Genomic DNA, 27,276 nt, shown 5'->3' with positions numbered 1-27,276 from the left:
AACTAATCACCCTGGATGTCCACACCCCACCACCACCCCAACCAAGGAAACCACAGTGAAAACCTTTTCTAAAGCAAACTTCACCTTACTTAAGGCAGAGGTGGTAAGTTTCACAGCCCCCACGCTAAAGGATAACACTGCCCAAGATGCAGAATCCTTTACAATTGCACTCTATGAGCACCTACAAGGATGCATGAATCATGCCATCCCTAGCAAGTTCAAGACTCACTCCCCTAAGAGAAGGAAACCAGTCCGGTGGACCCCTGCCATAAACAGGTTATACAACAGAAGGAGGAAGCTAGTTCAGAAAAAAAGCAAATCCCAAGAAGGAAAGACATCCCTGATCAGTATCAGTAAGAAACTAAGGTCCCTCATAAAATCATCCAAGGCTAACTTTGAAAGAAAAATAGCCAAGGATTCGAAAGATAACCACAAAGCCTTCTTTGGCTATGTCAAGAATCTAAGTGGCAACTCACAGATATGCTCTGAGCTAGTGCAAAATAGCACAAAATATACTGAATCTACTGATATTGTCAACATCCTGGCAGATAGATTCAGTGCAAACTTCACCTCCCTCTCACCTTCAAAGGGGCCCACAACAATACCGGAAAGGTGTACTGTCCCGGAAATCACAGAAGCATAGGTGAAAAAGTACAGTTTTGTACCTACCATAAATGTAGATGTTCGAGTGTATACCCTGCTGCAATCATCACACTTGGGTTATCCTATCGTCAGGTGGTCCCGCAGTCGGCCTGAATTCCAAAGTTTTGGTCTGGCGTCGGTTGCTGTCGCTTCTTCCCTGACGTCAGTGCACCAGGGGTATATAAAAGGCATCCAATGCCATTTTCTTCAGTCTTTCTTGCCGCGCGGTGCCCGAAGCAGAAGCAGTTCGCAAGTGCCGGTCGGTCGACAACTGAGATTTTCGAATCGAGTTTCAGTCCGAAGTCTTCAAAGCTAAGTACCCCGTTGGGGGACCTTTTCGTGCCTCAGTCCGATGTCAGAAAAAGTTAACAATTGCATTTCTTGTGGGAAGCAAATACCTCATAAGGACTTTCATTCTTATTGTATACCTTGCCTAGGCCCAGACCATGACATCACTGGTTGTCGGTTTTGTGCTAGGTTCAATAAGCGAACTATAAAGTGACGCTTTGATTTCGCATGACACTACTTCGGTAGGAAATTTAATTACACTATACCGTCGGAGCAACCGACTACCGGCGTGCATAAAAAACGCAAAGGTAAAGACAGGCGGCCTAGATCCAAGCCAGACTCCGAGGCCTCGGCTGGGCCAGTCGCCGGTTCTCCGGTTTTCAGTGAGGCGCCTATGCAGCCCTTGGCTACCGCAGAATTGGAACCCCAGACCGCTTCGGAATCTCTAGCCCTTTCAAAAGCCAAAAACACAGCATCAATGGGGCCAGATGGTGTCCCAAGCTGCGTCTTGCACGAACTACAGAACGAAATAACCCCCCACCAAAACACGCTGTTCAACCTCAGCCTCTCCACAGGCTACGTGCCCATAGAATGGCACACAGCAACGGTTATTCCACTCCACAAAGGAGGGGCCACAACTGACCCTGGTAATTATCGCCCCATAAACCTGACTAGCCCTGGTCTGCAAGGCTATGGAGCGCATCATCATGGAACTCATTAACAAAGACATTGGGAACCTCCAAACACTTGACCCGACCCAGTTTGGCTTTGCTAAGGGCAGATCATGCCTACTAAATCTGGTTAACTTCTTTGAGACAGTCACCAAGGCCATAGACGAGGGAAAGGTGGTTCACACAGCCTACCTTGATCTTGCCAAGGCGTTCAACACCATTCCTCACTTGGGTATTATAAAAAAACTCACCAGCCTGAACATAAACCCCAACATCACAAGATGGGTTGCCAACTGGCTTACAGACAGAACTCACACGGTAAGAATAGCGGGCTCCAGGTCCGACTCTAAATCAGTCACAAGTGGTGTACCGCAAGGCTCGTTTCTGAGACCCTTACTGTCTGGCATATATTTCCTCAGAAGTACAGGCAAACACAGGAGGACTATGGCTAACCAAGTTCGACGATGACTGCAAACTGGGAGCCATAACTGACTCTCCGGCTGACACGGACATCCTTCAAAAAGGCCTTACTGAGACAGACACCTAGTGTCAAAGTCATGGCCTCAAGCTAAATGCCAAAAAAATGCATAGTCATCCCGTTTGGGAAAAACAAAACACCCACGAATTATCACATAGGCGGCAGCTCCCTTAATACAGAAGAGATAATAAGAGATCTGGGGACCCAGGTAGATAGCAATCTCTCCTTTGACAATCATATTGCCAAAGTAGTTAGGAAATCTTTCTATGTGGCCCATCTAATTACTAAGGGGTTTGCATCTAGAAATAAAGAGGTTATAGTGCCCCTCTACTCATCACTCATCAGACCCATCATAGAGTACAATGCCCCATTTGGGATGTACCTCACAAGACACTTCCAACAGCTGGAAAGACCACAAAAGCACTTCACCAAGAGGATTACTGGCCTCAAACATATGTCCTATGCAGCCCGACTGAAAAAACTCCGGCTGTACTCAGTGGCATATCACTTACTCAGAGGTGATCTCTGCCTGACTTACAAAGCCATGTCCAACTCAGAATTGATGGACATGCTCCGCCTAAAGAAATCCAAGTCACTGCAAACCACGCGCTCTAGTGAGCTAAACCTCACCACAACAATAAATAGAACATGCTGGAGGGATAGATTCCTGTCACAGAGACTCCCCATGCTTTAGAACAAAATTCCTAACTACATTAGGCAGAGCTCCTCACTAACACTCTTCAAGAGAAGCCTTGACGAGTAGATGGGTAACAGAAAATACACCCCTGGGATCACTTCATTGGCTCTGCTTGACAGAGGCTCAGTTAATTAATCAATGGGGCGGCAAAAGCCGACACACTCTGGCTAGGCTTATAAATGCCCTCGGGCAGATAGCCTAGTACCTACCTATGAACCTATGAACCTAAAAGGCTCCCCTAAAGCTTATGGCCTACTCTCTAACTAGCAACACGGCTTCAGGAAATGATATAATACTAGCACTGCAATTTCAGCCCACAAAAACAGTTTAGCACTTTGCCATGGAAGTTGCAAAACTTAAACAATCTTCATTGAATTCTCAAAGCTTTTTATTCAGTGGGCCATTCCTTCCTAGTTAATGAACTGTCAGTCTATAGACCTGTTCCTCTACCCAGCAATGGACTTGCTCCTCTACCCTGCAATGGTATGCAGACCTTCTCCATCAGAGATACTTCCATTTTTTTTTGTTGCTGTTGTTGTTGTTTCTTTTTTGTTATCAGCAGCCACTTCCACCTCACTTATTAAAGTTTGGAGTTTATCAAAGCTCAGTGTTCAGACCTTTGGTTTTCTCCCTGTACATTAACTCCTGCACCATTTCATGTGGTATCCATAGCATACTTCCTTATGCTTACGACAAGGTGATATGGTCTTCTGGCAATTCCACATCAGTGAATATTAATTCTCTTAACAACTACTTTGTTTGGCTCTGCATTTCACTTGAACAACTAGATTCATAGATATTCTAAGGTTACTGAGTTTTATGACCATTTACTCCTTGCCAGTCACCTTCTTGCACTTCATCTATGTTGGAAGACCATTCCTGCCAATCCTGAGAAAAGGTCTGAATTATCTTCCATTCGTCTAGAAACACCTATCCAATTATCTAGCAAGATCTTGCAGGCAAGTTGGGAAAAAACAAAACAATGCTTATTTGGAACCCAGAAATATTGGGATATGTACAAGTGAAAATAGAGCATCAATGTCATAATGGCAGCCCAACTGGAAAACATTCAGCTTTACACAAATCGGGGTATCTGACTAGAGCCATCCCCAAGTTACACTTAAGAATCAAATTCACTGCCATGTTGCAGACTTACAGTACCGTGAGGAATCCTCTGAAAGAAAAACAGGTAGCATACATTACTGGCATGTGTGTCCTGCACTCCCTGTACTTAAAACTCCCTCGCAATCATCAGTGTTCCTTCATTCACAGCCAGCAAAGACTTACAGCTTATAGTCTTGTACATTAATAACCAGGACACAACCTGTATGTCACACAGCACCCCTCCTCCTCCTCTGCAGTTTGCAGGTTAAGGTAATAAATGCTCACTACTGCAGTGTATTAGCAGAGCTGATTTCAATGACACCATTGTCAAGAGGTCTGGGATCAGCTGATTCTCTGACAGTCTCTTTTACAGAACCACATTGCTTTCTTTCTCTGTCATGTCTTCTCAATCTGAAGCACCCTCCCTAACAGCATCAGGATACATTACATTCTGTATGGCTTCTCCCGTTAGCTCAAGTTGTTTCTTCAACAGAAGGTAGAATGCTGTATTAATGGCATAGGTACTTGCCACATATGGTGTACAATTCTGCTCAGTCTTGTTTTCATGTACTCACTGTTGTCCATTGTACCTAAACAGCAATAACATGCACTGCTTGTTAGCTTGCTGTTACTTAGAGTTTTGTAGATTTGTTTCTCTTTGTATTATTTTGCAATCAGGTTAGCACTGAAAAGTTCTCTATTGATCCAATCTACCTATAACTAAGTAAGTACATATTTAAATATTTCACCACTTCTACACAAAAGCAGCAATAATATAATTTCCATTTTAGCATTGCAAGGCTAGACAGACAAGCTCTGCATGTCAATAACCCCAGACCAGACTTTCTAGGCTGTGTGATAATCACTTAGTATGTTGTTCCTGCTGGCTTCTTACACCTTTAGAAATCCTACATCAAGTGTCTAGCTCAGTGTTCTTTAATAACTGTGCCACTGAGCATTATCATCCCTATGGAGACAAGGTTCACTGGACTATGTGTTAAAAATGCTTTAATATAATTACTAAAGTTAAAAATGCTACTGCTCAAGTAACGGTGAAGTGAGGTTTAGAGACTCCTGATCCAGTGATCCTGCATCACACTAACAAGTACATTCTATGCTTTGAATTCAGCAAGTTTATGTACTAAATGCATAAGGAACACAATGAAACAGAAACATGCACACATATGGCTTGAAAGTAATTAAACTATTCTGTGCTTTCAAGCCACTGATAATAAAATGTTTAGAACAGACTACTGAGACACGCTAGAGTTAGGTTTTAAGTCCGCACCTCTTGCAAAAAACATTATTTACACCAACACTTGAAACATAGGCCTGAAGATGATGTTGTTACACCTAAACTCCAAAAGACTAACAAGACACGCATTTGCCTTTTTTATGCAGGCACTTACCTGAAGTACTGGCTGTCATTTTCTGATTTTGCAGTCTTTTCTTTACCAACTACAGTAGGAGACAAGGAATCTTGTATTTTCACTTGTAAATGAAGTACTGCATGTGGTTCCTTGACTTAAAAAACACCAGTGCCAATGAAAGCACAAGACGAAGAAGGGAAAACAGCACTTGTCAGCAAAAAGTATACTTTCTGTTCCCTTTTTAGGATTTGTTAAGTGTTTACATTGTATTAAACAGTTTAGGAAAGGCAACAGCCCAAGAATAATGCTTGTAAAGAACAGATGCTCCTACACTGCAAAAACATCACAGCTCGTGAAAAGCCTGCTGTGAAACCTTGTTTTATTTGGCTATGAGCATTTGTGTGGTACACACAAATTAGCCTCATCACGGCATCTGTTCTGTATCTCTGCTATTTACTTCTTCTATGCCCCTGTATTTCGTACTGCTTCCATTCCAGCAGAAGCCCATTATCCTGTCTATGACATCTGTTTCTCTTGCCTTACTTTGCCATAGCACCTTGTTTCACACTTTTTTGGGGGGAGGGGGGTACCATCTGCAATGGCTCCCAATCAGAAGTATCAGGTCATAACACATTGTCAAAAGCTGCTAACATGTATTCATACCCTCTGCCTTTAAGAAGTTTCCTCAAAGGATTTAATAACTGGTAACTAAATGCAACCAGAACAAACAACAAATGTGAATGTTGAGATGCAAAACATCAATCCTCAGTTCTATGCTGAATCATGAAGATGAGGAATGCAGGAATAAAAGAAGCTATATGGGGTCTAGTACTCACTATGGTTTATAACAACGCTTACAGTGGATTCCAGCCACCAAAAGGGCATGGCTTTATAAAGAAGCAAGTACAGAGAAATATGAGAACATCCTACTGAATATTATATACTGGGAAAGCTAACAAAGGAACAATCAGCACACAACTCCCACCCCGATATGGGCAAACTGTAGATGGCAGCAACTTGGCATGCAAGTACAACTAAAAATGATTAACGTGCCAGTCAGACATATTGTCAAAAGAAGTAGTGAGATGGCAGGCGTATTCAGAAAGTACAATGCATACTTGAGTGATACAGTCAAGTTTATATAGAAAAGCTGGTTCTATATCACTTAGTCAAACTTACTATTCATCGAATACCTATTTGTTGACCCTTTTTGCTGAAGTCACAAATCAGCAAATGGACTTTTAATCAAAGTTTTTCCTAGGGCAAACCAATGGTTGGCCACCATCTGGAATTTGCCTTTTTCCCCACTGTAGTGCAATCTCAGTGGTGGTATACTTAGCTAGGGAAGCTGTGGGGGGGTGAAGTCCCCACCTGGGTAGGTTTTAAGTTTTATGCTTTTTTTCGCAGTTGCTAGGGTAGCCTACCATTGGTTTTCCCTTGGAAAAACTTAAAAGTCCATTCACAGATTTGTCACTTCGACAAAAAGGTGTAGACAAAAAGGCATTCAAGGAATAGTAAGTTTGACTAAGTGATATAGACCCGAAAAGCTAAAGCAAGGCAGAGAAGGAAAAAACAACATAAGTCAGTTAAAAAGGAGAGTAGATGTACTTGCCAGTGTATGATATGAAAAAACATAGCTGTTCTAAAGCAAAACTGAATGGAAGAAGACTGAAGAATAGGGCCCAAGAGCAATGCTAGTATGGGGCTCATTTTGCTTCAATGTAATATCATTAGATATGGATTCATCTAAGTTTGCTGAAATGGATTTTAGTTAATGGATTCTGTCTAATAATAAGGGATATTCTTGTCCTGCTGCTAGCACCTACCTGCCACTGGCATCACTCACAACATACTAATGGCAAAAGGTGACCATTTGTTTAGTTTTCCAAAGAACAAAAGTCACTCTCTGCTCATGGTCAGAATGGTATCAATGTGACCAGCAGTGCACATTACATTAAATATGCATTTCATCATTTAGCCATATAATGTATGTGCATCTGTAACCAATACAACCTGTTGTGGGCCACATTCTAACTTTAGTAGTGACATGATTTGTCAATAAATATTCATTCAAATGTGTACAGAATAAGAATCCATTCATTAACTAAGTAACCCTTTATTCTAATGGTGAACAATCTGATTTTCAACACATTAATGCTGTCAAAAAATATAATTTAATTCATGCTGCTGTAAGGTATATGAAAACTATCATCTTGTTGAAAAGCCTTGTACAGTTTTCTCAAAGGTGCACATGAAATTATGTGCTTTTGATTTAAGTTCTGACCAAGGCTGTAGTGACCATTATTGCCAGTATATACTGGAAATGAACTTAAGGAATCCACCATCAGCTACTGTGAATACAACACTGTCATAGTCCTTGATTATTTGGTTTAAATCAAAGAAAGAAGACTGTGTTTAGCATGAACACACAATAGTTGACCTTATTTCCTCAAGCACTATTTTTTATGGAGTTCATGCACATGCATTTTAGAGCATCTTGCTTCATTGACAATGCACATGCACATCCAAGGTCTAAGTCTATGGAGCTGTATACACCTTCAAGTATACCCCACTACAGACTTCTTTGGCTCACAGGATTCTTTGCTTGAATTTACTTTTTTCACACAAGGACAGCCAAGTTTCATAGTATAAACAACATAGTGTTTACTTCCAGACAGATAAAATTTGATTCCTCTTTAATATGCTGCAAACATGTATATATCTTCTCTGCACCACTGCTGAAAAGGAACAAAATCCATAATCAAAAATATTACAAGTCTAATTCCCATGAGCTAGAGAGAGAGAGGCTGGAAGCTCTGTTCCTTTATTCAGTGTCTTACAGACTTTTGAGGGAACATTCCTGTTTCACTTACCATTCTATTAGGTACCCAGTTGTCCAGGATCTCCTGGATTTCAGCAAGTTCAACATCTTCACCAGTACCTGAAAAGGAGACCTAAATCTTCGCCAACAGATACATGAAACATAATGGAGAATTAATGCTATCTTAATGTGAAAAAAGAAAAATAAAACAGCCAGTGAAAGCTGGCAATGTGGGTAAAATTCAGTCACTGGCTAATCATTATACTGCCTGGGTATCAGCAAAGAAAGTGGAGAAAGTAAGATCAACTGAAAAAGGAGAAACTCTGCTGGGGAAGGATCTTGCATCTGTTCTAAAAAAATCAGTTCAGGTTTCAACTTTGGTACCAGATATTGCTTCTGGTAATTTAGCAGAAAAATAAATGCATTCATAGATATCTAATTATTACAGTGAGACAATGGAGGACTATATAAAGTCAAATTACAAAAGGTTGGTCAGAATAGAAGCTTAAACTAGCTATTCAGATGAACTGAAAAAACTACAGAAATCAGAGGCTGAAATGAAGGAAAGAATGGCTGAACATGATGCTTCTCAACAAGTCTTTCGGCTTTTCCCAGTTAGGGGTCGCCACAGCGGAACTCCGGGTCTGCTAATGATTAGCAGTGGATTTTTACGGTGCTGAGTTGCCAGCCCGACGCCCAACCTTCAAAGAAGGCACACCCATTCACACACGCACCTACCTGCATGTCTTTAAACATCACTTGACCGTGAGGAGGACATGCAGACTCCACACAGAAGGCGCTCCAGCCGAGGCTTCTCAAAAAGAATTGTTTAAAAAAAAAGAGTCAAAAGGCAATATGAAGAGAAACCTAGAGATTTTCTGTTATACTAGAAAATGTGGAAGTAATAGAGTGCATTAACTTTATGAAAACACAAATAAGCAAATGGACTGGTATTCCACAGCAGGATTTGTTAAGTGAAAGGAAATAGTGTGAATGCTCCAAATCTGGTCATGAGAAAGAAGCCAATATCTATAATAATGCAGCTATAGTCATACAAGCAGAGAGAGCTGCACCTGGCAACATTTTGGAAGAAGGGAAAATTTTTAACAACTGAGGACACCAGAGTGTTTGTGGAAAATTATTTTACTGTACACTAGGCAGAACAGAAGCAATTTTTTTTAATTTGCTATATCCAGCTGCTTTTAGAATATTTTTTTCCTGAAAGATCAAATACATTTTTGGATGCAAAACAGGCTAAGAAGAAAATACAAAGGTTTACCCAGCAAAACATGAACCAACACACTGAAGAGGACTGTTGCTTATCATTCCTCTGACAATATCAAAGCAAACAGAACTTGCCAGTAAAACCTTTTCCACTGTTCCAAAGGAAAATTATTAATGGACAGAAAAAATGAAGAGCAGCTGACTAGAAACCTAAGGACTCTCTTGGACTTGAACCAGACACTGAAGTTGGGTGGTGAAGATGATGAGGAAGAAGACCAGCAATAATTAAAAAGTAGGAAATAAATGGAAAAACTATAAAGTGTCATTTACATTAAATGCAGCTTGGACAAAAAAAGAGTCTAAAAAAAGACTTTGTAGACAGTGTTAAATTGGTGGGATGACTCTAAAGCTTAACTCCTAAATTCACACTTTGTCACTGATGTTTAGAGGGATAATGAAGGGACTGAAGATATAGCTGTAAGTATAAACAAATATTTTTCTTAGTAATATGTCTACAATAAATTTCTTGAACTAAACTGCAAGTTACATTGTAAAGTAGTTCTGGCCAGTATTCAGAAATATTGCAAGTGAGAAGTGGCAGAGTGACTACTGTTAACACTACTGATGTTAAGGTTAAGAAAGCACTTTTTCTTGATTGTTAAGTATCTGGGGTTTATACTGTAACAAACTAAAGGCCAGATATTAGCAGTACAATGTTGTGATTGTGATATGGAAGTGTACTGATCATATGTGAGTACTAAACTATGATGGTTTCCCATGATGTAATAGACAGAGGAGCTGGCACATATTAAGTACTGCAATGTACAGGGTTTGATTGCTTTTAACTCCATCTGCACAGTGAGTAGTCGCTTAACCACACAATGCCCCTGGGTTACAACTGAAATGGGTCATTTGTATCCAGTGGGTTTACCTAGCTAACAAATTAATAAAAAACACAAAAATACATTCATAGGCTCTATATTTGTCCTTTAATAGTCTCTGGAGCCAGGGTTTCACACTATATAACACACTGACACTATAGGGCCAAGTGTCAGCTGCACTAAAACCATCACAGTTTCACATTCAGAATATGTCCAGGATTAAACATCTGATCCTTTAAGGTGATCCTGCTACTATGAGTCATGCACTGGTGTCTTCCCACCTTACCTATTGTCATGGCCCATATCTGAGGCTATCTGATTCTGAACTTGAATATTTTCAGTTGTTTCAAAATATTGTGGCTAACGTAATTAGTGGTCCTTCACAGTACAATCACATTACCCTGATCTTAAACAAGTTATACTAGATTATCAATTATAATAAGGTTTATCTTCAAGATTCTGAATCTGATCCATCAAACTCTTCACAGTTTGGATCCTGTCTATCTTAAAGAGCTGTTGCTGCTCTATACACCAGTGCACCATCTCCAGTGGTCGGTAGAAGCACTGTCACTGGTTGCAGGATGCGATCTGCAAACAAAGGTTTTGCACTTACCATAACAATGCATCTGTGTTGTCTGTTTTCATCCTTCCTCAACCACTGGGTTTCGGCTCTGACGTCGGATCTGACTTCTGCCACTTCTCAGACTTTGGCTCTGTAACTCAAGTTCTTCCTCTTACCCATAATCATCTCACAAGCCCCAGATTACCTCAGGTTGAATTTAATCGACATCAAAAATACATAAAGAAAAAGGACCCACAAACAGTAAGAAAAAAAAATACTGTAGGCCTGCGACAGTAAAGGTATCTGGTGCTCAGAGAAAAGGAATAAGACCAATTGATTAATTACAGCTCCAGGTCATATCGGGAACAAGGTTAGTAGTATTTTTTTCCAAAGGAAAGGAGAAGGAGGGACGGAAGGTCGAAAAAGGACAAAAACAGACAACACAGAGGCACTGTTATGCCAAGTATGTAACTTCTGAATCTGATGTTGTCTTTTTTACCCTTTCCTCCTCAACCATCGGGACACAGTCCCTAGCTAGTGTCACCCTACGGTGGTCTAATGAAAAGATATTCCAGAGTACTACAGAACCAAAGGTTGCCCTGTTCCTGGGCAGAATATCCAGTTTGTAATGAGCTATGAAAGTATGAACAATGGACCAAGTAGCAGCAGCACAAATGTCTTCAATAGAACTTCAAGAGAGAAAGGCAAAGGAAGTTGAAAATGACATTAAGGAGTGAGCAGCTCATGGCGGTCTTGGTAGGGTCAAACCTTTTTGTTTATAAACATAAGAAATTCAATCAGTGAGCCCTCGTGCTAAAGTAACCTTTGACACATGTCTCAACTTAGCCTTTGAAAAGGAAAGAGACAACTGATCCAATTTCCTGAAAGTTGTAGTTCTATGGAGGTAAAATCTCAACTGTGTACATCCAACAAATTAAGCACATATCCCCCTTTAATGGAAAATTTTGGGAAAAAAATGGAAAATGTATTGGCTGGTAAAGCAACATCAGAAGCCACCTTTGGAAGAAAAGAAGGCTTTGTGCTGACAGAAAAACCCTGTTTTTATGAAAAATTATATAAGTTGACTGGTGGGACAAGGCTTGGAGTTCAGACACTCGTTTAGCAGATGTAACAGCACCTAGAAATATGGTCTTCCATGACAAAAAATTAAAGTAAACATCAGGAGGTTGAGTAAGAGCCTTGGGAAGACCTGTCAAATCCCAAGGGGGGGGGGGACGGATCCTTGACAGGTGTTAAATCTACCTTTAAGAATGGTTTTGCATAGCTTAAGTGAAGTCAATGATAAAAGATCCTTACCTACATAAAATTAGAAATTAAAGCTAGTTGTACCTTAATCGCGAAGTAACTTGTGCCAGCATGGAAAATGAGAGGCCAGAAAATCTAACACCACTGGAAAAGGGGTCAAAAAGATTCTTGGTGCCTTTCATTGGCTGAAACAGAAAATCTTTTCCATTTGCTCTTATGTATCTTCCTAGTGAAGTCTTTCTGGGAGGAAGTAAGGATACATAGTACTTGGGACAAAAGCCTGGACTGTCTAGCCATCAAAGTAAGTGGAGAAACCAAGCAGTTAGTTTGAGGGCTTGAATGTCTGGGTGAGGTAGTCTGGACTGGTGAGAAAGTAGATCTGGGGAGGGACCCAGAACCTAAGGCTGGTGTACTAGATGAGGCCAAAGGAAAGGAAACCACACTTTGTGAGGCCAGAATGGAGCAATGAGGATCACCATCTCACCAGCTGACATGCTTTCTGAGAAAATTTAAGTATGAAGTATGAAGGGCGTTGGAGAATAAGAATATAGGAGACCAGAAGGCCAATCACAAATCTTAGTTGGCGACATTGTAGTTGAGGGCCTCACCAGATGCGCAGTAGCAAGCCCCGCCCCAAACCCACCCCCCTGATATGTCATTCATGAATATGCATTCCCTCCGAATGTACAACCGAAGAAAAAGTCCACTGAACTGGTGAAGCCTTTGACTACAATATCACCGGAAAAAAAACTGTCGGTCTACAGTGAATCGTACCTCTCACAACCTCCCATCTCCAAAATGGGAAACACTAGCCCTCAAAATGTGAAACACATACCGACAGCTGCTTACTTAACCTGTCGGTCTACAGTGAATCATACCTCTCAACTTCCCCATCTCCAAAATGGGAAACGAGATTTTGCAGAACAAACCATACCCACGACCACCGAAAAAAACCTAACTTACTGTTTTGCCAGCATAAAAAAAATCTGTATTCAAAGGCATCTGCTACTGTTTATTCCTGTTTGAATAATAAGTGAATATTCATAGCGATGTCTTCACACTGACTTCATAAATATTCACCTGGTATTCGGCATGTTAGCTTCAGGGGGCACTACAGCTCGGTAAATACTAATGGTAAAGAAGTGGGATAGATATACTGTTTGTCCTGCAAAATCTCATTTTACCACAAAAATGTCCCAGTCTGGGTAACTAAAAAGGTGGCAAGCCTAAAGTATGGTCGCCGATTTTCCAAAAACATTTAGTTTCTGAACAGCATTAAATTAATGAAAATGAACATTATATTTTTTTATGAGGGGCAGGAAAGAAATGGGCCATTTGTGTACATTTAATATTTTCATCTCATGTATGCACAAGCAAATTAAATATGCAGACCAGGTTGTCACTCAATTTGCGACACGCCCACTTCTGCACGAATCGAACTACAATATCACCTCTTCGTTTATCTCGATGATTCTCTCTCTCAGAGGATTAGGGAAAAATCCCGCTGCATTTGTATTGTGGGGGAAGAGGTCACATCTTGGTTGGCCCCATTGGTGAAAAATCTGTTCCTACACTAAAGGACTGAGAGACCACTCCTGAAGCAGGTTTAATAGATCACCTCAGTCTGTCTGCAAGAAAGTTGGAATACCCCGGGATGTTCATTGCCAAAAGAAAGTGGATGGAAGAGATCACCCACTGGCACACTTTCATTGCCTCCCTACACAAGAGATAACAGCATGTTTCCTCCAGTTTGTGGCTGTACCAGACCACCGACAATGTCTGTCAATATAACAACTGTCCCTTGAGGGAGTCTATCTTGGAACGCCTGCAATGCTAGGAGAACTGCCCTCATTTCCAGGACATTAATATGAAGGTTCGCCTCTCAGGAGGCCCACATGCCTTAGACCAGCTGTCACAAGTAAAGCCCCTCACCGTAACTGGGAAGTGTCTGTGGTCACCGAGGCCTTGGGAAAGGGTAGAACAAAAGGTTGGCCATGGAAGACATCCAGTGTGTGAATCCACCAGGAGACATGTTGTTTGTAAATCTTTGTTATTCAAATAGAGAAGGACATGGGATTTTAGTTCACAGACTACTGAACTGCTAGGGTCTACTTAGGTACTCTTATATACAATCTTGCTAGAGGTAGAAGGGTTATGGAAGCTGCCACTGACCCTTAAGAGTTGAAAAACTAACCTGGATGGTGCTGATTGATGAGACAACAGGAGTGTAGCTTGATGTTGCCATTTGGATAGTCTGGACTGAGGAAGTCGAGCCACTTCAGGAACCATATTCAGATGAGCACCTATAAACTTCACAGTCTGACTGGGAGATAAATGAGACTTGTCGTAGTTGACTGTGATATCCAGCTGAAGGTATAGCTAGAGCAGGTAGTCCCTGCCTCTTAGCAATAGATGTCTGGTGGGATAGGTAAGGAGCCAATCGTGGAAGACTGGAAACACCTGGAATCTCAGCAATCTCAGGTGAGCTGCAACCACTGCAATAAACTTGTTTAGTACGCACTCTGAAGACATATCGAGCATATCCAATCATCCTTCCTTAGAAAGGGAAGAATGGACTGAACTCTTGACCATTCCAAAAGTCGAATATTTGACAAATTGATTCAAGTGACTTAAGTCCAATATTGGCATGTATTCCCCAGTTTTCTTTACCATCAAGAAGAATCTCGAATAGGTTCTGAACCCTTGTTGGTCTGGTAGGACATTTTGGATGTTTCTTTTTTTCTAACAACTTTTGTATTTCTAATGGTGCTTGCTTCCTTCCTCTGACTGGATAGTATGTTGAAATTTTTTCTGGAATGAATGGGAGGGAGAAGAGAAAAGGGAGTATAAAAACTCTGGCAACTACCTTCTATACCTAGACAGCTTTGGTGATGGACATCCAGACCTATGGGTGCAGAGATAAGCATCACCTGACTGCCTCCACTGTGCAGTAGTTGGGCAACTGTTCAGGGGCACTAAAAAGGCTTCTCAGAAAAGGACCTCTGAAGCTGTGGTTCTGTGGGCCCCCTCTGCTGCAAGGTTGATTTCTGCCATTACAGTTCCCCCATCTGCCATGGGGGAATCTGTCTCCACAGGAGCCCCAAGAGAAACCTTGCTATTTCTGGAACCACATCTTTCTAACCCCTTTCTGGTTTCTTGAAAACATCCTATGAGGAGTAGAAAAAAATATCCCTATGGCAGATAGGGTTTTTCCATCTTGTTCACTCCTAGAAAGAGTCTCTTTAACTCTGGGCCTAAATAGGGTAGATCCATCAAAGGGTGCATTGATGAAGGATATCTTGTAAGGCTCTGCAAAATTGCACAGGTGCACCCAGACGTGCATTCTAACTGTAATGCCTGAACCAGCCACTCTTGAAACATCTTTAATAGAGTGTGAAATCAGCCACATGGAAGCACTTGACAGGGACTGTAGGGTGACCAGTTGCAATGAGAGAGTCTTTTTATCTTCAGCTGACATAGACTTTGAGGGATTTGGATAGCTCCTTTGTCAAACCCCACTGAAATCTTGTAAAATGTGCTAGGTAACTGAGTGACCACAGGGCAAAGGCCAGTGAAGCAAAAACTCACTTTCCAAATCTGTCCAGTGCCCTAGACTTTCTGTTAGGAGAATGGACACAGGGACCTTCTTTGACAAGTTCCTTCTTGGTGGCCTCTGCTACCACCATGGCATCAACTGGGGGACCCCTGCTCTAATGGGTGTGGTCTAGGGGTGCAACTAAATACTTATCTGGTTTCTTTGGAATGGGTTCTGTAGTATTCAAATCTTTCCAAGACCAATGGGAAATAATGTCCCCCATTTCATCCACCGGGGGTACCACCCAGAACATAGCTGAGCCAGTTCCAAAGGTCTCATCAAACACTGACTCCTCCTGGGGAAGGGCTTTCGAAGACCAACTACCTTTCTGTGTCAGACGCTCAAGAATTTCTCTGAATGAGACATTCTCAAGAGGTGACCTGGGGGACCCCTCCCCTCCATTGCAACCAGTGCTTTCTGTTTAAAGATTCCTGTGGGGAATCAATGATCCTCCTATTGCACATATGCTTCCAGAGAACATCCCCGTGAGGGTGATCCAAGGAGGACTCGGAAGTGTTGGGGGAGTCCTGTAAAAGCACTCTCGAGCCTTGAATGGAGTGGATGCCCTGACAGGAGAGAATGAGCATACTCAGAAGCCAGGACAGACAGTTGTGGAGGGGAGGACCCAAGGTGGGAAAAGATGTTCTGTCTGTAGTCATGTGGAGAGCGCAGTTCACTGTCTTAAAAGCAAATGCCAGTGGAGAGCCCATGACTGCTCGAGTAGGAGCTGAAGCCCCCTGCCTGGCAATATCCAAGACTTTCCCATGACCTTGCCTCTACACAGGGGTTAGAGGCAAACAATCTAGAATGCACTCAAGCCCCGAGACGAAGGGATGGCTCTGAAAATCTTGGAGTCGAACCTCCTACCCTTGGATCCTGCACCAAAGCTATGGCTCTGAAATTACTCTGGTTCAGACAAGGTCAGCGTTGGCCTGGATCAGGGAAGATATCAGAGTCGACAAAGGGCAGGTCTTCAAATATGATACAGGCAATCTCAGAATTGTTAGATCGTCAATGTTCAAAGTCGAAGGGTGAATCAGAGTAAGAGTCACTAAAGGTGTTTGGGCTGGTCCAAAGTAACAGGTCAGATGGGAGACAGAGATGGAAGAACATCCAGCTGAATTTGGGTCCTAAAAAATTTTCTCATCATCCTGTCCATGCCTACTTCAGCCAGGCTCCTGCTAGACTTGTAGAATGAGGAGGGTGATAGAAGTCTAGAAACTCTACAATGACTTTCTTGCAGAAAAGGAAAATGGAGTCTCAATGAAATCGGCTCCTGTGAGAACAGGGTCTGTTTACAGGATGGAGACTTGCATGAAGCCAGCACTGGATCCCAAGAGGTGGATGGATCCTAAACATTGGATATCTTGGTGCCGAGTGAGGAGAGCAGTCAGGGGAGACCTTCCTCAACTCTTTAGACTTTTCTTTTGATTTTTTTTCCTTAGACTTGTCCCCTTTCTCCCCCTGAGATTGTTCTGCTAGTTTATTTGAAGAGGGGGAAGCTCCAGATACTCAGGAAGAAGAAGAAGTTAGTAATCCCTTGAGAATCAGCTTGCTGCTGTGTCCAGCCAAGGTTGTGCGGTTGAAGCCAGAACAATCTCACACTCGACCTCAAGATGAAGGGCCTCAAGACAGCAGACACATTCTGAGTGGGCATCTGAGTTAGGTATTTTGTGCCCACATGATGAACATTTTTTAAAACCTGTAGGCTTGTCTGATTATGCAAGCAAGGCAGAAACAACCTGAAACAAATTCAAACACAAAGAAACGCTACAGAAAAGACCAGGCAAAATATAAGCAATGGTACCAAAAAATCCGAGTGACATGGGAAAGAAAATAAAAACAACTGTACCAAGAAGAGTAGTAGAGGGAAAAAAAAAGAGAGAAGACTGCTAGACTAGAAGGGAATAACAATAATAACATAACTAAAACTTTTTTTAACTACAAAGGAGAAAGGAGGAAAGAGAGAGAGAGAGATGAAAAAACCCTGAAGAAAGAGGGTAATCTTAAGATAAAAAAAATACTTATCTCTGAAATACTTCAGCCATGAAAAAAAAGCACATCTGGTTGGCGGAAACAGCAAATTAATTCTGAGGTAATTTGGGGCTTGTGAGAGGATAATGGGTAAGGAAGGAGCTTGACCTATAGACCCAAAGTCTAAGAAGTGGCCTAAGTTGGATCCGAGGTCAGATCCAAAAAACAATGGTTGAAGAATGGATAAAAAATACAACATCAGATCATCTGATATGCAGCTGTCTGTCTGTCTAGCACCCTTTCTGTGAAACTGCCTACCTCTATAGGTATGACTGGCATCTACTTACTAAAAGATCATCTATTGAGAGTAATGTATTTAAACCCAGCAAATAGTTAATTTAAATACAAATTCAAGACACTGGGGAGTGGAAACTATAGGTGACAATGTTATAATAGCTTTATATTTAACACCTTTTTCATAATGTACATATTCATTTATTTCATAAATGGCTGAATAATTTATTTCATTCTATACTGATATAAGTGTCTTAAGATGTACACTGATTTTATTGTACAGTACCTGGCTTACAAATACTTTAATCTATGACTTTTTAAACCCCTTCAAGGGCTCTAAATACATTCTAAGCATTACGTTTCTTTTTTTCTTTGTTTAAAAATCATTTCTCTGTCTTCCTGTACACATGACTCCTAGCATGATACCAGTCATTTCTCTTCCTGTATCCTTAAGCCAATACACCACTACTACAAACCCTCTGAGGGACGCTGCTAGAAAGAAAATATCTAAAGCCTTCTTAAGATGATTGTAAGCATATATCTGTATGTCTTATTGTGATGCCCCACCACTGGATCAGTAATCAAGGAGCCTCAATCATCACCACTAGCACCAGTGGGGGACGTGCATTGGGAGGATGACAAGTTACACACAGTATTTCCAGATGCATCTCCCTGCATCAAGTGCAATTATCCTTAAGAGCACACAGAGACCACAGTCAGTCCAAGGCTGGTTTCTTCCTCTTTTTTTCCCCAGATCCCCAGTAAAACTCTCCACTGGCACAGCTATAGAGTTGAGATCTCAGCTGAGTGACCAAGCCAAAACCTCCAGCACCCTCTCTGTCCAACCAGTGTTTCATGTCCCTGCCCAAGTAGCTGACACACACACACTCTTTGAGGTTTGATTTACACACTCACACACACACACACACACACACACACACACACACACACCTGGGAAAGGCTGGCACAGATTTACTAGCTATGCCCCCTTCTGCCAGACTATAAGGTAGTTTCCCTTGCCACCAGTCAGTCACTCCTTATTGTCTACTTTAAGGCCCTTAACAAAGGGTGTCCAATCTTACTGGGTAATTTTATTGTTAATACAAATGGTAGTTTGACCAAGAGCAAGGCTATTATGAGTGGCCTACACAGTGTCACCAAATAAATATGCAAGTACTCTCAGAACTTAAATATGCCTCACAAATATCAGCCACAATGAAAGGTTTAAATATATTTAATAATAGTAAAACAACATGAAAATGCTCAGTATATAATCACAGTAACATCACAGTTCAAAATCACATGAATTATTTAAAACAACACTGCAGGACAGTCTCAAATAAATACAGAAAAACATCTAAATTAAGCTTTGCTATATTTCTGACTGTGTCTAAGAGAATTACTGTACCCTAATAACTTACTTCAGAGCAAGGCAGATGTGGTGAGTGGATCTTGATGTTGTCAGGTCAAAGACAAAATACCGGACACTCTCTCTGTCAGAGAGTTCTTAAATTAATATCTCAAATATTGCTACTGGGATACCTTACACAATAACATAATTTCTTGTCATCTGACTCTACCACAGGTGAAAACCCCACTGATGTAGCTGGCACTATTTAGCATCTCCTTGTGAAAATACATAGACAAGGGCTTTTCTTAGATCTAAAGCAGATCCTGGAAGTCATAAAACAAGAAAACACTTCCAAAACAATACAGAGAACCTCTAGTTCTATACATTGTGTCTGTTACTGCACCGAAAGATAACATCCTTTTGTTATGTGGCCATAAAGTCATTTAATTTCAGCTATTTTTTCTGAAGTTAATCTCTTGTGTTCCAGTTTCCATTGTTAAAATATTTACATCTAAACAGTTACAATAGTGCAGGTGCATTCTGTTCTTTTCCTGTTGGGCACACTGTGGTTAAATCTTTAAACAGCACTTTGTAAAATACCTCTTCAGCACACGTCTGCACACTCTTATATCTTATATGACATACAGTTCTAATACACTTATAACATGAGCATATGAATCATGTTGCTATTCACAAATGACATATAATTATTTACAAAATTCCAGATAGCTGGGCTGGTAGTACCCCCTCCCCCCAAGTTAGTTTTTCAAGTGAACCTTGAGAAAACTGCTTGAGAGGAATGATCCTATCTGAGAATACATTACCCCATTCCTGTCTTGAGAGCCCGTCTGTGTTGGCATTGCTAAACCCACTGTGGTGCTGCACTGTCCTATCAAATGCCTGCAACCCTAGCCTCCAGCATAGTAATCAGGGATTTTGCTGGCTGGCTCCCTGTAGCCATGGATTCCCCTCAGACGTCTCCTGCCTTGTACTGGAAATACTTAGCACCAGGGCCTCCCTATCCTGGTAAAGTTTCATCATGTTAACATGGTACAGTTTGTGCCCCTGCCTAGCAGTACTCCTATGTACTTAATATCCCTGACCTTCCTTACCACACTGAAGGGTCCCTCCCAGGCTGCCTGCAGTTTGTTGTGTCTCACAGGAATGGGAACTATTACCTGCTGCCCTACAGAATACTCTCTAGCTCGAGCATTCCTATTACACCAGACCTTTTTCTGCTGTGTGCTTCTGCCAGGTTCTCCTTAGCCAAACCCATAAGTTCCCTCAGCCCTGTCCTGAGGTTTAGGACATATGCCACAACAGACTCCTTGTGGGATTCACATTCACCCTCCCACTCATCACAAATTAAACCTAGAGGATCCCCTCACCTTATGCCCATACAGTAACTTAAAGGGTGAAAAACCTGTGGATTCCTGTGGCACCTCTCTGTAAGCAAACAACAGATGGGGCAACTATTTGTCCCACTCCCTCTTAAACTGGTCTACAAATGCCTGTGGCATTATCTTTAGTGTACAATTTAACCTCTCTACCAGACCATTAGTCTGGGGATGGTAGGGGTGGTCTTTAAGTGCTTCATCCCACAGTGCTTCCACAGACAAGCAAGCAGGTCTGACATGAAATTGTCTCCTCTTTCAGTCAGTACTTCTTTTGGGAAACCTACCCTGCTGAAAATCTCTAACAAAGCATTTGTCACCTTTTCTGCCTCGATGTAGGACAGAGCCACCACCTCAGGGTATCTGGTAGCATAATCTAGTACCAATAGGATATACTTCTTCCCTGTGGAACTTGGGGTACTAAGAGGCCCCACAATATCCATAGCTACCCTCTGAAATGACTCCTCAATCACAGGCAAAGGCATCAAAGGAGCCTTGACTTTGTCTCCTGTCTTGCCTACCTTTTGGCACTGCTTAGATGTCCTGCAGTACCCTGTTACATCCCCAGAAATCCCAGGCCAATAAAAGTTCTGCATAATATGTCTCTTTGTACACTTTATGCCCATATGACCTGCAAAGGGAATGTCATGGGCTATGGCTAGAAGTGCCAGACAGTAGGATCTGGGCACTACCAACTGCTGTATTCTCTAACCCTCTAGCCCTCCCTCAGGGGTCCACTCTCTATACAGTAATTCTTTGTCCCAGTATATAGATTCTTCCCTTCCTTGAGAATCAGGTGCCTCACTAGCTACCTCCCTCAGGCCTTGTAATGTAGGATCTGAGAGCTTAGCTTGTCTCAACTCTCTCTTTGTAACCTTTCCCAGCTCCACTACAACAGGAATTCTGGTATTCTCTGACAGTGGTACCTCACTGTCAGCCTGGGTACTACTACTACTAATATCTGCTCTTGCAGTCGCTCTGTCCAAGGGAACATCAGTACCCATCAGCAGTTGTGGCTCACCTTCAGTCTCACTGCTACAGGGTAGTTCCCTCCCTGAAGTGACCACCTCATTAGTCCTGGCTGCAAGTATGGCATCTGTCTGGGTCCCTCCAGGCTACCAACCCCACATGGTTGTCTCCAAGCCTGACTGCATGTAACTGCATGCACACAAGGTACTGCATTATTAAAATCATTCCCTTTCAGGACATCTGTAAGGATATTCTCAAACACACCTACTTGCTTGTTCCTTTTTCACGCTCCCAGTCAATGTGAACCCTAGCCCTAGGTATTTGGAATGGGGTCCCTCCCAAAACTCTGACTGTAGTAGAGTGCCCAAGCAAGAAGTGCTCCTCTTTAACTACTGCAAGCTTCACAATGGTTAGATCAGAGACCGTGTCTCTCTTAGCTGTGGCCTGTTTCCTATCTACTAAGATAGGATATAACCTCTTGTGGTAGCGTGGTACCCTTGTTGTATCCAGAAAACTTACTGCTGGCATTCTGTCATTCCAACTTACTTGTTCTCCCACCTTTTGATCCCCACCTTGCCTCCGTGGGCATCTATATGCTGCATGGCCCCAGTAGTTCCATTTAAAACATTTAACCCTTGCTCCTGGTCGTGTACCTGGACTAGTGGCTTCTCCTGCGACGGGCAGACTCTGTTGGGGTGGTTTAGGCTGCCCACCATGGGTTCCTATAGACCAATGAGCAGCACAAAGTATCCTTTCCTCTACAGTGATGCCCTGCTTGCTAGGTATATATCTCCCTTTTTCCCCAGCTCATCTGCAGTATTACATTCCCTATCTGCTAACCAGATTCTCATGTCCTCAGGCAAAGTGGTAAGGGTTTGTCCCTCACCAAAAGGTCTACCAGGCCTTCAAAAGTAGTGATCTGACACCCATTCACTCAGCTATGAAAATAAAGTGCTTAACTCAGCAATATATTCACACACACTTTCATCTGCTTTGTGTCTATGCTCACAAAACCATTTTCTATAAGCTTCAGGTGTTAACTTAAAACACTCTAACAAACAATTTTTAAATGTATTATAATTTAAGCAATCACTATCAGACAATTTAGAAATGGCAGTTACAGCTTTACCATGGAGTAAAGGGGTCAGGAACTGTACCCAGAGCCCTTGGTCAACATTATACTATTTACATACCCTTTCAAACAGATGAATAAAACTGTCAAAACTATCACCCTCTGTAAACTGTGGAAGAAATGTACTGACCTTTGTTGCTTCTGAGGTTCGGTTACTCCCTTCCCCATTACCTCCATGACCCTGGTGAAGAATCAGCATCTCCTTTTCGTGCTGCTTCTGCCTCTCATTTTCCTCAGCTTTCAGACATCTTAGTTTCTCATTTCCTTCAGTCTCCGGGCATCTCAGTCTCTCTGTTGATTCTATTTCCAAATGTTTGGCCTCCAGTTCAAGTCTTTTTAATTCTGGATGGATTTTTAAGTTCTCTGTGGAAAGGTTGAAATGTCCATTTTCTGAGAGTTGTACATCCCCAAGGCCAGTCTGGTTTGTCCTCCTGGTTGCTGGTCTGTGATGCAGCTGTGACTAAGGCTGGAATCATCTCTGCTTTAGTCACGTTGCCATGCACCAGTCCTTTGTCTTGGCACATCTAAGCCAAATGGTTCCTTGTCAGCTTCCCATACTCTTCTGCCGACATCCTTGCCTGCTTTCCTTGATTAACAAAGCTAACAAGAAAAAATAAAACTACTGTGATATGAAACGCTGAATGCTTACTGTGTAACTGACTGAGAGTACAAACTCCTTCTTTAGTGACCACTATTTACAGGCTACAGGAATTCAATATCCACACCACTGAATCATAATATGTGGATATCCCACCACTGCCAACCAATAAATGTGACACCCCACCACTGGACCAATAATAAAGGAGCTTCAATCCTCACCACCAGCAACAGTGGGGGAAATACATTGGGAGCATGACAAGTTACACACACACAGTATATCCAAATGCAGTTCTCTGCATCAAGTGTTGTTGTGTCTTTCGGCTTTTCCCGGTTAGGGGTCGCCACAGCGGAACTCCGGTCCGCTAATGATTGGCAGCAGATTTTTTACGTACCGAGCTGCCAGCCCTGACACACAACCTTCAATGAAGGTACGCCCATGCACACATGTCTCCACACAGAAGACGCTCTAGCTGAGAGTTGAACCGGACAACGTCTTACTATGAGGCGACAACACTACCGCAGCATCACCACCGCGGATGCATCAAGTGTAATTTCCCTTAAGAGCACACAGAGACCACAGTCAGTCTGGGGCTCATTTCTCCCTCTTTCCCCAGATCCCCAGTAAGACTCCCTACTGACACAACTATAGAGTTGAGATTTCAGCTGAGTGACCAAACCAAGATCTCCAGCACCCTCTCTGTCCAACCAGTGCTTTATGTCCCTGCCCAAGTAGCTGACACACACACACACACACACACACACACACACACACACACACACACACTTTTTGAGGACTGGTTTATACATACACCTGGGAAAGGCTTTCGCGGGTTTACTAGCTATGCCCTCTTCTGCCCAGACTATAAGGTAGTTCCCCTGCCACCAGTCAGTCCATATCAGCTACTTTAAGGCCCTTAACAAAGGTGTCCAATCTTACTGGGTAATGTTACCGTTAATACAAATGGTAGTTTGACCAAGAGCAAGCCTTTTAGGAGTGACCTACACAGTGTGACCAAATAAATATGCAAGTATTCTCAGAAGTTAAATATGTCTCACAAATTTTGGCCACAATGAAAGGTTTAAATATACTTAATAATAATAAAAGAACAAGAAAACACTCGGTATATAATCACAGTAACATCAGAGTTCAAAATCACAGGAAATATTTAAAACAACGCTGCAGGACAGTCTCAAATAAATAAAGAAAAAACATTTAAATTAAGCTTTGCTACATTCCTGACAGTATCTTAGAGAATTACTGTAACCTAAGAACTTACTTCAGAGCAAGGCAGATGTGGTGAGTGGATCCTGATGTTGTCAGGTCAAAGACAAAATACAGAATACTCTGTCATGGAGTTCTTAAATTAATATCTCAAATATTACTGCTGGGATAGCTTGCAGAATGACATAATTTCTTGTCATCTGACTCTATCCCAGGTGAAAACCCCCAATGATGCAGCTGGTACCATTTAGCATCTATCTGTGAAAATACATAGACAAGGGTTTTTGTTAGCTCTAAGGCAGATCCTGAAAGTCATAAAACAATAAAACACTTCCAAAGCAATACAGAGAACCTCTAGTTCTAGACATTGTGTCTGTTACTGCACTGAAACTGAAAGATAATATCCTTTTATTAAATGGCCATGAAGTAATTTCATTTCAGCTATTTTTCTGAAGTTAGCCTCTTATGTTCCATTGTTAAAATACATACATCTAAACAGTTACGACAGAGCAGGTACATTTCTGTTCCTTTCTAGTAGGGTACACTGTGTTACATCTTTAAACAGCACTTTGTAAAATACCTCTTCAGCACTCTTCTGCACAAACCATCTTATATGACATATAGTTCTAATTCATTTGTAACACAAGCACATGAATCATGTTGATATTCACAAATGACATGTAATTATTTGCAAAATTCTAGAGAGCTGGGCTGGCAGTATTTCCTTTCATGACACCTATAACAGAATTAAGAAGTGAGGCCTGCCCTGCTGACTGTGTATCAAGGAAGGATTTCTGGCAGCTTTGCCAAACAAGAAGGCAACAACTAACAAGCCATCAAACACTGCTGGAGAAGGTCTAATGAGGATGGTTACATAGTGCACTACCCATAAATCAGCATCTGCCAAACCAAAGCATCACTCTGAAAATGCATGTTCTACCTGCTCGGTGGTAAGAGTACAACAAAACTGTTCTGCAGCTAAGAATCTGTAAAAGATACTGAGCTTAGTACAGCCAAAAATAGCTCCATGTAGTAGTATTCAACAAAAGAATGAAAAAATAAGACCTAGACAGCAAGTGCCACTGTCATAATATAATTTCTGCTGACAGCATCAATCAGGGATTGAAATCTACAGGAGGAGGTCTAATAACCGACATTTATTTGTTTGTTTGTTAGCTTGATTGTTTATTTATTTGTGTATTGGAATTTGTTTAATGGGTTAAAGCACTCAACACATCTGACCAACATAAGTCTTAGCCCAGGATCAAAAATTGACCAGACATACAAAAGAGGCGAGAGTACATAGGTTAGTACTAGGCTAACTGCCCTTGCGAGCCATTTTAAGCCTAGCCAGTTATCCCCTGTGAGATTCAAACCCTGTACCTTGAGTTTGTAAAGCAAACACCTTTAACCATTAGGCCACCCCCACATAACATTTAAATGACTGTAAAAAAGTACAATAGTGGAATAATGTTTTGGATATATAGTAAATGCAATGTTATTAATTTACAATATGTACACAGACCAGGTGCAACACTTAATCATACTCCACTGTCCAGATTTTTGTAGAATGTCCAGATTTTTGCCTCATATTACTGGTCTGTTCTTCATAAAATGTGTGATTTTCTGGCAAATCACTGGGATGATCTGAGGACTGAAGTCACTAAATAATGTCATACATTTGAGTTTCAGACTTCAAATCCTTCAGAAAATTTATGTTAACACACACCCTGTTACTGTAGCAACTTTCTAAGTTTATGAGCAATATTTAAAATCTGTCCTTATTTTTGGGCCTTGCCCCCCCCCCCCATTTTGTTATGCTTTCTCCAGATTTCTTGCACTAAGCAGTTGAGAGGTGAGCACTTAATTATGAAAAAAATTCACTTCATCACAAAATGTTAAGACTGACAACTAGTTTACTAGTACCCCTTCTCACCTTAAGCAGTATACAAAAAGATATAATCCGCATAACCCTACAGCTCAGCTAGAGTTTGCATAACTTAAAACTTGTGCTAAAGTAATAAGGCAAGAAACCATTAGGTAAAGGTCTCATAAAAGGCTAACAGCAATGCACTTCCTTTTCTATAATGAAGGCATCATAATTATCTGCACTATTCTTTACTGAAAGTGGTGGTGCTGCGGTAGCGTTGTCGCCTCACAGTCAGACGCTGTCCGGTTTGATTCTCAGCTAGAGTTTCTTCTGCGTGGAGACATGCGTGAATGGGCGTACCTTTGTTGAATGTTGTGCATCAGGGCTGGTAACTCGGCACATAAAAATCAACTACCAATCATTAGCGGACCGGAGTTCCGCTGTGGTGACCCCTAACTGGGAAAAGCCAAAAGACACAACATTCTTTACTGAAAGCAATACAACTTATTTCCTTTATTGAAAACTAACTGAAGGGAAGCAACAGATAGGTTATGTGGATCCATTAAGATTAGACTGAAAAGCAGAACTGCATCATTATGGCAAGTCTCATCTCAAAATGTGTCAACTGGAAATTAATTTATACAGGAGCCACATAAACACCTATACTGTAAAGAAACACAAAGACTGGCTCACTGCTGGCTTCATGGTACAGAGGGACGGAGCTCTGACTGTGACCAGGTAATCTGAGTTCCATTAGCAAGTTTGGCGCCTGAGCAGTTATGAGAGGGGATGGAAACTGAATCAGTACTTTACTGGCTCACCAATATGAGAGGGGAAAGAGAAGTATTTTTCTGTCCCGGGTTAGAGCTCT

General features: G+C 41.7%; 1 protein-coding gene across 4 annotated transcripts in view; it reads right to left on the bottom strand.

Annotated features, from left to right (window-relative positions):
- Positions 1-27,276, bottom strand: part of SLC29A1 (solute carrier family 29 member 1 (Augustine blood group)) — a 1,418,904-nt gene that overhangs the window by 911,981 nt on the left and 479,647 nt on the right. Inside the window, exon 1 of one of the 4 annotated variants that reach the window (XM_044060790.1) lies at positions 5,290-5,372. The exons of the other annotated variants lie outside the window; for them this stretch is intronic. Coding sequence (XP_043916725.1) covers positions 5,290-5,308 — 19 coding nt within the window. The 5' untranslated portion in view covers positions 5,309-5,372. Of the gene's footprint in view, positions 1-5,289; positions 5,373-27,276 lie in introns of those variants that run through there. 4 annotated transcript variants of the gene reach the window in all.

The sequence above is a fragment of the Protopterus annectens genome, chromosome 1.part0 (assembly GCF_019279795.1).
Source record: "Protopterus annectens isolate FY-2018-M chromosome 1.part0, PAN1.0, whole genome shotgun sequence".
NCBI classification, from domain to species: Eukaryota; Metazoa; Chordata; order Ceratodontiformes; family Protopteridae; genus Protopterus; species Protopterus annectens.
Note: the sequence above shows the minus strand (reverse complement) of the source record. Positions and strands in the feature narration are given on the sequence as shown.